Raw genomic sequence first — 13425 nt, forward strand, 5'->3', positions numbered from 1 at the left:
TTTGACTAATATAGTGTCTAAAATATTAGCTTCAATAATACTAGGTCGCCTAACCAAAGCTCGTGAAGAGCAGACTAGAGAAAACCAAGCTGGTTTTCGACCTGGACGTGGTTGCATAGACCAGATATTCACCCTACGTCAGGTCCTAGAACATAGACACAAATTCAGACGTCCCACAATAGTAGTATTTCTTGACCTTAAGGCGGCATTTGACTCTGTTGATCGTGAGGTTCTATGGCAATGTTTGTCACTGAAAGGAGTACCAAAGAAGTACATTAACCTCATAAAGGCTCTCTACTCGAGCACAACTGGTCGAGTTAGAGCCTATGGCGAACTGTCATCAGAACTGATTACCACAAGTGGCGTTCGTCAGGGCTGTCCACTCTCCCCATTCTTGTTTAACTTTGTCATTGACTTACTTTTAGAGATAGCACTTTCATCAGCTAAACCTCCAGGAGTTGAACTTTTACCAGGAGACTCACTTGTCGACTTAGAATACGCCGACGACATAGTTTTACTCGGTGAAGACGCTGACAACATGCAGAGTCTTCTGACCACTATAAGCAACTATGCAGGCATGTTCGGAATGCGATTCTCTCCCTCGAAGTGCAAAATGTTACTTCAGGATTGGGTTGCATCGACACCTGAACTAATGATAGGGAGTGAAGTAGTTGAGCGTGTAGACCACTTCACTTATCTTGGAAGTCTCATCAGCCCTTGTGGTCTGGTATGTGACGAAATCTCAGCACGGATACAGAAGGCTCGTCTAGCTTTCGCCAACTTGCGTCATTTATGGCGTAGGCGAGATATCCGTCTAGCAACCAAAGGACGGGTTTACTGTGCAGCAGTTCGCTCCGTCCTACTCTATGGCAGTGAAACATGGCCAATAAGAGTAGAGGATATTCGTAGGCTACTAGTGTTCGATCATAGGTGTCTTCGAAGCATTGCTCGTATATCCTGGGACCACCGGGTAAGTAATGCAGTTGTTAGGAAACGAGTACTAGGTAGGGATGGCAAATCGATTGATGAAGTAGTGAAACTTCATCAGTTGAGATGGCTGGGACATGTGTTACGTATGCCCGACCACCGACTGCCCCGACGTGCAATGTTTCATGGTGTAGGAGTAGGTTGGAAGAAAGCTAGGGGTGGCCAGACCAAAACGTGGCACAAATCAATGAAGTCACTGACAAGTGGACTGGGCCATGTTGGTAGGTGTAGACTACCTGGTTGGGATTCGCGAGATGACAGCAACCGATGGTTAGAGACCTTGAATGACATGGCTCAAAATCGTTTGCAATGGCGAAGATGCATCCACTCTTTGTGTTCTACCAAATTCTAATCTTCTGAATTCCTCATGTCTTTATCTTTTTCTCTTTCCAAATTTATTTCACTGTACTATACTCCTTCAATAATTTCTTGAAACCCCTAATCTTTTGGATTTCTGATTATACTCCTACTACTTCTACCACTATGGGATTTGAATCGACAACTGCATCTCTGTGCTAATGTGGTATGGCAACTCGAACTGATGTACGTACGTACGAAGTTCTACGTTGTGACTGACTGACTATTAGCTAACTGCTAGTTAGATATTTCCACACATTTTTGATGCACCCAGACCAACCAAATTTTGATTGACTGGTGAACAATTATTTTGTGTCACCTTCTTATTGTCATACAATTCATCAAAAGCTGTTCATATTTATCTATACGAAAATAACTAATTTTATTATCCCAAAACCTGCCTATTCAGTCTGTATTTTAAGTCAGTAAAAATTGTCATTAATAGTTTATTCTTCGTCAGATGGTCGGGTAAATTGTGTCTGTGGTCTCATAATTTACTAACTTTAATTTTCATCCTGGAGTTCTATACAAAGACTATAGATTTAGAAAATTTTTTAATATATATAGTAGTTATGTCCAAAAGTTCTTAAACTTTTGCCAATGTTACTGTCAATATAATTAAAGTATGGGAACAAAATTATTCAACTCTTAGGATAACCTTGATTAAATTTAGTCCACTTTTGAATCGCTCAGAAAGTAGGTGACAGGTATAAACTGTTAGGAATAGAAAATATTTATAATCAAAAACGTGTATTTATAATATTTACCGAGATCATCTTTATAGGTTTTGACTTTTTTTGAAATCGAAGTACGCTGCGTAGATGAGTGTGTCAAAATAATTTTGAAGAGGAAGTTTAGTTTTACTCAAACACGTAGACTACCATAGAGAACCGCCTCCTCGTAGACACTGCTATATCATAGTCCATTACCAAAAAGTATAACATTTTGACAGGTTACAATCATATTATGGAATCCTATAACAGACAATCATGAGACAAACAATTTAATGTATTATTTTTTTGACATTGTTTAAAGGATTTTGACTAACTTATCTAGCCAGCAGTTTTTTTCGACAAGCTAAAACCACACAGGTCCATCAGCTAATAGGAGCTAATACAGATTATCGATAAGTTAAAATTATATACTATAATTTCCCAGTGTATAACATATTGTTTGGAATTTCCAGCTGATTGGGATCAGAGAACGAATTAGATTAAACAAAATACAACAATTTCATAATCTTTAAGAAAGAACCAGTCAATTAAATTCTATGAATAATAGGGTCACTACAAATTTTGTCGCTAAACTCATTTGTGCTTCGTTAGAAAAAATCGAATTCTACTGCTAACTAGCTTACTCATATGGTACCACTGTTCACTGTTACTTAGTTGGTCGAACAATCATTTAAATGCTTATATGTAACCGTTCTACCTATTAAGTTTGAAGATAGCATTAGTCACGAATTATTATCAGTGTAATAATCATTGGACCTTCTAATAGTATGGACCCGCAAAACTAAATGAGATTGAACTCAGAAAGCCCTATATTTTATAGTGAACGCGGCCACAGTTAACCAAGTTAATAGGAATCTATATGTCAGTTGTTGACTGGAGTTGCGTTTGTACACTGTACCTAACTCTTGAATTTATACATAATAAATACATGCTGATAATTTCAATGCAGATAATTAATATTCATTTTGATTTTCAAAAATCCTTTAAGTGAATGATTCGTCATGACAATGTGCCCGAAAATTGCCATTTCGAGTGTTTATGGAATATCAGATTAGAATATCGTATCAACACTTCGAAAGCAAAACAATGAGTTGCATGTAAAGTGTAGAGTCCAATGCCTACTTTCGAATTCAAATTGTAAATGCTTGATGTGCTAGAGTTTTCCAATAATTGTAATTAGTTTTAGAGCACCTAGAAGGTTGTCTATAACTGCTTTACTACTAATACACTTCAACAGTTATAAAAAACTAAAGTAACTTTTAAAAAATACTGTCTAAAACAATAAACGGAAAATAATTTTCTGGTTGGTCTAGTCAGCAATAATCTTAGATGTATGATTTTTGAAACTATTTTTTAACACAAGCTCCGTTGGACAACATCGAAATAATCTTCATTAGGAAGAAGAAAATAATAGTGATAGGGGCAAGAGGCATTCAGGACTATTTAGTCAGAGAGCAAAGTGGTTTCTTCGAACATGAAGAAGTGGTACCAGATACTGAAATGAGTTCACTGTGTGCTCAGGTGTAAAGGGCTAACGATAAAGTATGTCTTTATCTCCGTCTGAGCAACATTAACGGATGTCTCCTTCTCAAATAGAAATTACCTAGACAACACAGAGCATCTTCTATACATGAAGATGATAAGGTCGTTTGCAAACTTGTATAAATTTAACTTGAAGTTCAATGTTCCCCCTCACGTGAATATCGATGAATCTGGATTTTGAAACGATTCACTTTTCTGACGAAATTATCCTGTTGTTGACTTTGGGCATACCAATGGTAATTTATTTGAAGCTAACCTTGAACCAAATAAACATCCTCTAAAAAATTACAGATTATAATAACAGAAATCGACCAACAACATGAAAGTTAGTTTGACCATCAAAAGAAAATCGTTAGCATATGTATTAAAAATTCTTCATGTGTATAAAGTTACTCTCACAGATATTGTATATTCCTCTCCCTAGTGTTTCTTTTCCTCCTTTTCCTTCGGTTTCAGCGTGATCCATGTTTACATTCATCATCGACAGCACCACACTCATCATCATTGGATTCTTTTGGTTTACTTTCCTCTCTATTTTCTTCAAATGGTGTACTTCCACGTCTACCTAAAGGATTGTGTTTTTCATCTGAATACAATGTTGATCTACGCTGGGCATCTATACTTTCAAGCACTGGTGGCATAGACAGAAAATCATTGATTGAAATTTCACTAGGTCTCCTAACATTTCCACGACTCAATGAACGTGATGATGTTAATTTATTCAAGCTTGTTTTCTCTTTATTACCAATCGCAAATGGTGAATCACTTGATTGCGCTCGTTGTAGTAAAGTTGGCAAGGATTCATTTGATTTTCTCTGAATAGTTTGACGTAATGGCTCAATATTATCCATGTATTCGTCTTCTTCCCCATCATCCACTGAATGTTGTTCCCGTTCTTGTTCGAGATCATGAAATACAACTTTAATCTTCATTAGTTTGCTTTCAGTACTGTCCATCTACCTGTTTACTTTATCAAACTGTTTTCAGAAAAATGAAGTAGTTGCAGAATTTTGAAGTAATAGTATTATTTTTTTAATTCACCTGTTATTCACGATTCATGACCGATCTTTCTATTGGTTAATTGATTAAATTTCCCATTGTGTAGTTCACAACCAATAAATTTCTTACATTGAAATATATATAATCCAATATTGACATAAATAAATTGATTCATTCACTGGTCTCATGCTAAAGTGCAGTCAAGTTCCTTTCATGCATAGGTATTCTTCTCTACTGTGAACGAAATAAATTTACCACAAGCATAATTTCTTTTAAACTGAGAAATAAAATCAATAATGGGGAAAATCTTAACTTCCCTGTCACTCAAATGAATCAAGTTAATTATAGATTTCTGTGAAAATGAGATTATAGTCTAAACATACCCTAAAAGACAGACACGTTAATAGCATTGCAAAACTTCTCATTGAGTAGTAAATTTAAAGAATGACTGCCCTGTTTGATATAAGTGCAGTCATTTGCATTCAGACACTTGGATTATTTTAACCAGTAGTTGAATAGCACGTTTGGAAATTTATTACGATATTGAAATTAATAGCTTACATGTGTGGAGCTGTACATACAATCGAAACGAGTATTCACATAAACATTTAGCGCTTTCTTGCATACTGTTTTGGATGGTTTCTTTAAACGGTGGTTTGTTAAAGTATTTGAAATTTTATAGAGTTGAAATCATGAGTCGATTGAAGCTAGACCACCATGGAAAACCTGGAAGCACTGGACGGCCGTTTCGTCCTATTATGGGACTCCTCAGTAGTGCGCATCCACGATCCCGCACTCGCGAGATTCGAACCCAGGACCTACCAGTCTCGCTCCAGAGCACTTAACCGATAGAGCACTGAGCCGGCATCCAACGGTGTTAATGTCTAACTTCAACCCAATCCACGAAATCGAGCAACCATTCACCAATGTCATCAATGCGTTGATATCTCCCAACAGATCTGGTTGAAATCCACCGTTTCTCCACAAAACGCCTTCTGTTAATGATCATGTGCTCACTAGTGATTGGCTCCATGAGGTATTTCCTGGAGTTCTAGTGAGAAGCAGTAACCAGTGGATTTCAACCAGGTCTGTTGGGAGATATCAACTTATTACTTATTAACGCACGTTCACTTCTGAACAAAATTTCAGCCTTGAGAACCTTAGCCTTTCTAGCCAAGCCTTCTTTTATACTTATCACTGGAACGTGGTGTTATCCAGCAGTGGCCGATTCCGAATTAAATATCCAAAACTATCGACTCTATCGCTGTGACAGAGAAATTAAGCGAGGAGGCGGTTGTCTTATATTTGCTTTGGATACCTTAACAACTAACAAAGTTGAAGATAGTATCTTGAATAGTTTACCAGAATCGGTCTGGATATCAATCAATACCCTAAACCATAGTCTACTCCTAGGTTGTATATATAGAGCTCCTGATAGTACTGATAATTTGAATGATCTTATTATCAATGCATTTATACACGCATCTACTCTAAACTTCAGTGCTAAGATTATCACTGGCGATTTCAATTATCCTGGGATTAACTGGAGTACCGGTAGTTGTCAGTCAAGCAATGATGAATTTTTATCAATCCTTAATCTGTACTGCTGGTCACAGTGGGTTCGTACCCCAACAAGGGGTGATAATACACTTGGTCTAATATTTAGTAGAGATATCATTCCCCTATCTGTACAAGTATACAACGAGTTTGAAAGCAGTGATCATAGGATAGTAGCTTGTGCTCTCCCCATCCATCCCTCCTACAACCGACCAATTCAAAGAACCTGCAATTATAGAGACTATAAGCATGCAGACTGGGACCTCTTGCGCTCACTGATCAAACTGTCAGACTGGGATGAATTCTTCTCATGTAATAGTCTGACAGATGCCATCAACATATTCTATTTGATTGTTAACTCTTGTCTAGACTCTTGTGCACCAATTAAGACTTACAGGATTAGTAGACATTACGAATTATATATACCAGCTAAATATCGTAATAAACTAAGACGCCTAAAGAAACGTTATTTTAAATCTAACGACTTCATGGCAGTCACACAAATAACAATAATTTTTAACCAAATTAAAGAGAAACATAGGTTAAAAGCCATTAATGAAGAGCTATTAGCACTAAGCACTAGCTCAAAAGTGCAAAACCTAATCCACCTTTACAATAAACGTGCTAAATCAACTCAAAAGGTTGATATACCATGCATCCTGTATAATAATAGTTTTATATATGATCTAAAAACTATAGCAGACCTTTTCAGTGGTAATTTTGCAAATGGCAAAGAACCCATAAATGGCTCTGTTTCTAGAGTTATAAGCATGACTGGTAACTCAATTAAATCTATCTCCTTCACATGTCTGAAAATTAGTAAGGTTATAAATAACCTCAAGGTTTCGAAAGGTCACAGAGCAGACGGGATTTCATCATTTCTCTACAAATATGGTGGTCCAGATATTCCACTTCTTCTCCTTAAGCTGTTTACTCTCTCTATGGAATCAGGCTCTTATCCTGACCGTTGGAAAACCGCGTACATCATACCACGTTACAAATCCGGAGATAAGACTGACATGAACAACTATCGGCCAATAAATATTACTCCAGTTATCTCTAGGATTATGGAAAAAATTATTAGTGACGAACTATCCAACTATTTATTGACTGAACAATTTATTGATGATTCGCAACATGGATTTCTTAAAAATCGATCCTGTATGACATGTCATTTTGACTTCTTTAATTTAGTCTATTCGCTTCGTAGCCAAGGATATCTAGTACTAGTGCTATACCTGGACATTTCTAAGGCCTTCGACATGGTCAACCACCAACTTCTCATAGGTAAACTCGCATCTTATGGGGTCCAAAACCCGTTACTAGCCTGGTTTGATTCCTTCTTCAGCAATCGACATCAAATGGTTAAAATCAACTCTTCATTGTCGAATGTCGTCCCTGTTAGAAGTGGGGTAATTCAGGGTAGTGTCTTAGGTCCTTTGCTCTTTTTAGTTTTCATTAATGATATTTGTGAGTGTTTTAGTGAGGGTAAGTCCCTTTTGTTTGCAGACAATCTTAAGGTGGTGTACTCATTTTCTCCACATGAGCTGAGCAATATTCAAAATTGTATCAGCTCGGAGCTTAACAATGTAGCACAGTGGTGCTCGAAATGGCAACTGGAGCTTAATACAGCTAAATGTGGTTGGTTAGGCTTCGGTGATGCATCACTCAACCTCGATCTTACCATAAATGGTGAAATGTTATCTAGGTTACACTCAGTAGTAGATCTAGGACTTAGGTACTCCGATGACTTGTCGTTTACTGAACAGATAATGAAACAAACGTCCAAGTCTCAACGCCTTATAGGTTACATAACTCGAAACCTTCATAACAGCGAATCTCGTATTCTAATGTACAAAGTCTGTGTTCGACCACTCCTCGAATACTGCGCGTTTCTCCTTAGTAGCACGCGCATAAAGGATAAATTAAGACTGGAATCAGTTCAGAGACGATTTACACTTCGTACTCTTGGAACTGATAGTGTCTTGACATATAATTCGAGGTGTAGTAAACTAGGGCTTGACCCTTTATGGAAGAGGAGACTCAAACTTAACCTTATCTTCTTTTTCAAAATACCTAACAAACTCTCCTTCACATCCAGCCAGGCGATTCAATACGCTAAAGCCTCACATTACGACATTCGTAACTTCTTGTCTTTAGCCAAACAAACATATTCTAGATCTTCTCTCTATATGAATTACTTTGCCTGTAAGTTTTCTAGGCTCTGGAATAATTTACCTCAAACTATCCGTATGTTAAACTCTCTCCCATTGTTTGTTCGCTCAATTAATGCTTTTTGCTCCTCTGAAAATGCATTAAATGCTCTAGCACCTGCAAGTGTATCTTACTCCACAAGTGAGATTATCGGAACTTTAAGTGTTTAACCTCTTACTTGCTAACATTGTTTTGTTGTTCCGTGCTCTTTGCTTTAATCTTACTTTCTCTAGTTGTAGATAATCATCAATAACTCGCTTTGGCACTAGAAATAACCTTATAGAACATCAGGCTATCCACTTAAGAAAAAATGACAAGTTCCCTGGTGTTGCATTGGCCTGCCATATATAAACTATTTATCAATTACTAAACCAGCAAACATAAAACTTTCTTATATTTCATGTTGCTCCTCTACATTAAATGTTGATTTTTATAACAATCTGATCATGCCTGTAAACTGGTGTGAATTCTGTAAATATTATTTCCAGAATATATATTATTATTATAAACTCACTGATGACATTGGTGAATGGTTGCTCGATTTCGTGGATTGGTTGAAGTTAGACATTAACACCGTTGGATGCCGGCTCAGTGCTCTATCGGTTAAGTGCTCTGGAGCGAGACTGGTAGGTCCTGGGTTCGAATCTCGCGAGTGCGGGATCGTGGATGCGCACTACTGAGGAGTCCCATAATAGGACGAAACGGCCGTCCAGTGCTTCCAGGTTTTCCATGGTGGTCTAGCTTCAATCGACTCATGATTTCAACTCTATAAAATTACTAAAATCTCCACAAAACCCCTCCTGTTAATATTCGAAATTATCAGAATGAGCATGCCGATTTTAACAGTGCAAGCAAATCTAATTATTTTTCATTTAATATAAAAAGATTTAGAAATAAAGCTGTTGAACGTAAACTATCTTATGAATTTCAAAGTTAAGACAATCGTTATCCAATTACTCTATCTTCTCGTGATCTGAAACTTATGTACCTCTTCAAATTTTGTAAAATTATCACACAATCCATCTTATCAATCTGCGGACTCTGAATAGTTACTCCCTTATCTTATGTGTTTTCTAATTCGATCTTCAAATGAAATTATACTCACGTTTCTACTTATGTATGGTTATCACTGATAATCTTTATTATTCCAACTCTTTCCGTTACTTATGTCTTTTACTCTATATTACGTCATACCTCAATGCTACACTTCAGTACTAATACGGTTGTAAGCAGCTGATGAGAAACCATGAAATAGGATGAATTCACTTGTTGTTTTGGCTTTATTAAAATTTGTAAAAGAAACCAACTGAAGGAAATAAATGACTTAAATTGAGTTTCACTCGATTCCTCCCTTTAATAAATATAGACCAAATAAAGGACAAGGATTTTCACAGATGAAGATTGGTCACTGATTTGTTATGGGTAATTTGGGCTTTTTCATTAATGGAACACTGTTTTCCAGTATAAATGTAAAGACGGTTTAGTTTAAAAGAGGTAAGAAGCTTTTTGAAAGTCAACAATAATGAAGTCAATATATATATATATATATCCATGGTCACATCTGAATAAATTTCCTACTGAAGGGCGACATTGTACAAGAGTCAGTAGAAAGAGATTATTTTATCTAGTTTCCTTGTTGCATTGTTAAGTATAAGAAAATAATTCTAACTGCCAGCTATTTGTAAACATTATACTTCATGAATCACTATTAAATAGCAAAACACATTGGACGAAAATTGATTCTTATCAGAGTGGAATTTGTGGAGATTGTAGTAATTTTAATGGTTGAATTCATGAGTTGATCTAAGATAGACCACCATTGAAAACCTGGAAGCACTGGATGAACGTTTCGTCCTAGTATGGGAATCCTCAGTAGTGGAGTCCAATCCGTGTCAAGCGGAGACATTTATCCGCTTCAGCGGTCTAGAAGTTGAGCGTTTGCACGCGACACTGGGAGTCCTGAGTTTGAGTCCCATAGGTATAAACGTGGATGCGCACTTCTGCAGAGTCCCGTATTAGGATAAAACGGCCGTCCAGTGTTTTCAATGGTGGTGTAGCTTAGATAGATTCATGAATTCGACTATCAAAAGATAGATTCATCTCGAAAACACTGTCCTTCCTATTGGCAACAGATAATGCTGAAATTTCTTTTCTGATGAGAAAGTAGTTAAAATCAATTATTCACTATGCCATAATAAAGTTACTATTTTATTTAGCTTACTGAAAGGTATAAAATATAAATTTCTCATACGATCGAAATCAAATTTCGCAGAAAATCGTGATGAAATTCAAATGCGGCAACTGACGTGTTTAGGAACTTGATATGTCCCTGAGTTGTTTGTTCATATACTTATGGAAAATCCGTGCTGATTACTGATAGATAGGAATAGGAAAACGCTGATGAAAAAAGACAGATGAATAGTTTATTATTTTGTGTAACAGTAAATAGTCATGTGTAAGTGTTATTTAATACGGCGGATACGGTATGTCATGACTTTGTGTTAAGACTGGTTACTTACACTCATATTCTGCTTCTTATCCTTAATTATTATCTGTATAGCAGTGAAAAAACATTCTGTGTGTGTGTGTGTCATGTATTAAAACTGCAGGTTATGCGGAAATACAGTAATCTATTATTACTAACATGAAACATCTTACTTCATATCACATGAAAATAAATCCAAAGATGAACAAATATGATATCAGTTAGTTTCATAAGAACTACCACACTATATCCATCGACCTACTCAAAACTCAGACAAGGTTCCTATAACGAAAACAATATCGTAGTGTCTTTGGGCAATCATAAAATATACGATTATTGTCCCAATATTATTTCCATTGAAAATGATGTTTGTATGTTAACATAAAGAAAAAAACTCTAACATGATGTTAGATAGTACTGGGTGTCATATAAGATACGTGCAAAACTATACATCCCACTTGTAAATCTCACACTTTTATTCCCATTATTTATAAATATTTATCAATTTTTAAACCTCAATCTGAAGACAGTTTCTTTAATTATTTAGTAAAAATTGATACAGTAGTATACGGTTGATGATTTATGTACTTTAAAGTTTCCAAAAGATCAGGAACACTTTCTCGATAGAAAGTTAACTGAGAAATGATTACGTAATGGAAATGTATATCGTTTGGGGTTACAAGTAAAAACTTATAGGTTACCAGTAGGTAATAAACAGCTCACCAATAAAATATCTGATACTGTTTTCGACTCAGATTGTTCAAAATCATCACATATTGATGATCTGGGACTTGAATTGGCTGACATGCTAGAAGATGCAGTATCATATGAAGATAGTTCTTGCTGTTCAAATGAATTGTTCGTTGACATTTCTGAAGTCGATTCTTTAGTATCTGAATGTCCAGTTGATCTTAATTTTAGTCGGTTTTTCATTTCACCGAAAAGTTCATTTCCTGAAGTCATAAACAATATATGATGGTAAGTAAAAACGAAACGTTTGATCAAATTTATAATTCTCTTATATAAACAATCGATAGCTAAATTCAAGAATATGTCGTCAATTCTACCCTAGCTGTCACAGCAGATTTATCCTTCAAAACAATATATACGGTCAAAGAGTTGGGATCGAAATGAGTACGAATCAAAAACTTGTGGATTAAAGAGGGTTTAGCTATTCATCAGCTTTTCGAAGAAGGTGAAGATTCCTGGCAAAAATATCAGGTCAGAAAATTATGCGACTAATCGAACTGCATATTTGATAAAGATCTACGGGGTAATGTTTTGCGACATAAGTCATAAAATTGATGCGATTGATACATGTTCAATTCGAAAACTTAGTCAAAAAGACGAGTGATCTTGACCCTGTCTCCGATCACGAATTTCACCGTTTTAAATCGTCTCTTCTAGATAGCTACAACTAGTATATAAACACAAAAATAACAAATAAGGTTCTTCTATCAAAGGAACATAGAAATCAACTAAAACCATTTAGAAACAAAAAAGACCTGTTAATAATACTCCTAGACAAAAGTGCATTTTAGCTATTCATCAGCTTTTCGAACCTGAACTCTACGTAAAAAAGCGGTACGAGAAATCTCTCATTTTACTGTTACCCTATATTCTTAATACAATACTTCATACTCAGTAATTAGTTCTTGATACCCTTTTCTGATCTTTTAAATTTATTAATCATTTATTATTATGACCCCTTCGTAATCATTTTTCTCTACATTCATACTGGTTAAGTGAATAATTATCTCTCATACTTCAAAGATGTAAGCTGTTTTCATCTTTACACTTTCACGGATCCTGCTGGAATACTTTTATTTCCCAAACAACTAATTGTCAAATGAAACGAGATATAAGTTATTCAATACCAGCTAAACTACGTCCAGGGAATTCTGAAACACTTAAACAAAGCAGAGGTGAAGATTCGCGACAACAATATCAGGTCAGAAAGTTATTGTGGTGTTTATATGAAACAATGGTTCCTTTGTATTAATGACTGTTTTGATTTTGAATTCCAAATACAGTACATTCATTCATGCTCATTTAATAGTTCTTGATTTAATTGCGTTATCGCTGAGATTCCTAGTTCATTCTATAATTCAAATACCCTTAAATATTACATTGGCGTCGTGATGGAACCTGCGGTAGAATAGTTGGACATTCATTTAACTTCAGAAGCTTCTGCGGATTATTTGGAAAGGTTTGAGATGTGGAACATGACCAAGAAAGGTATGAAGGGTGATAAAACTGTGGCACATTTTCTTACATTCATCGGTAAAGCAGCCTACAGTTTGCTAAAAACTTTGGCATATCCTGAAAAGCCTATCTTACTCCCTTATACAATTCTTAAGGAAGTACTATTAAATCATGTAAAGTGCACCAATTTTGAATTTTGTGAGAGAGCAAAATTTCATAAGATGATTCGTCAGAATAACCAAAAGGTTAGGGAATTCATCCTTGAATTTCAAAGACAAGCTGCCAAATGCAATTTTGGTGATCAACTTCATGTACAGCTGAGAGATCGATTAATTGCAGGAATTA

At 35.8% G+C, this 13425-nt stretch overlaps 1 protein-coding gene across 1 annotated transcript; it reads right to left on the minus strand.

Moving 5' to 3' along the window:
- Nucleotides 1-4072: 4072 nt before the first annotated feature.
- On the minus strand, nt 4073-4576 carry Smp_179200 (hypothetical protein; the record flags this gene model as incomplete). The annotated part of the gene is made up of 1 exon (XM_018792773.1): nt 4073-4576. The coding sequence occupies one exon, from the start codon at nt 4574-4576 to the stop codon at nt 4073-4075; it is 504 nt and encodes a 167-aa protein (XP_018644041.1).
- Nucleotides 4577-13425: the final 8849 nt, after the last annotated feature.

The sequence above is a fragment of the Schistosoma mansoni genome (assembly GCF_000237925.1).
Source record: "Schistosoma mansoni, WGS project CABG00000000 data, supercontig 0129, strain Puerto Rico, whole genome shotgun sequence".
Taxonomy (NCBI): Eukaryota; Metazoa; Platyhelminthes; class Trematoda; order Strigeidida; family Schistosomatidae; genus Schistosoma; species Schistosoma mansoni.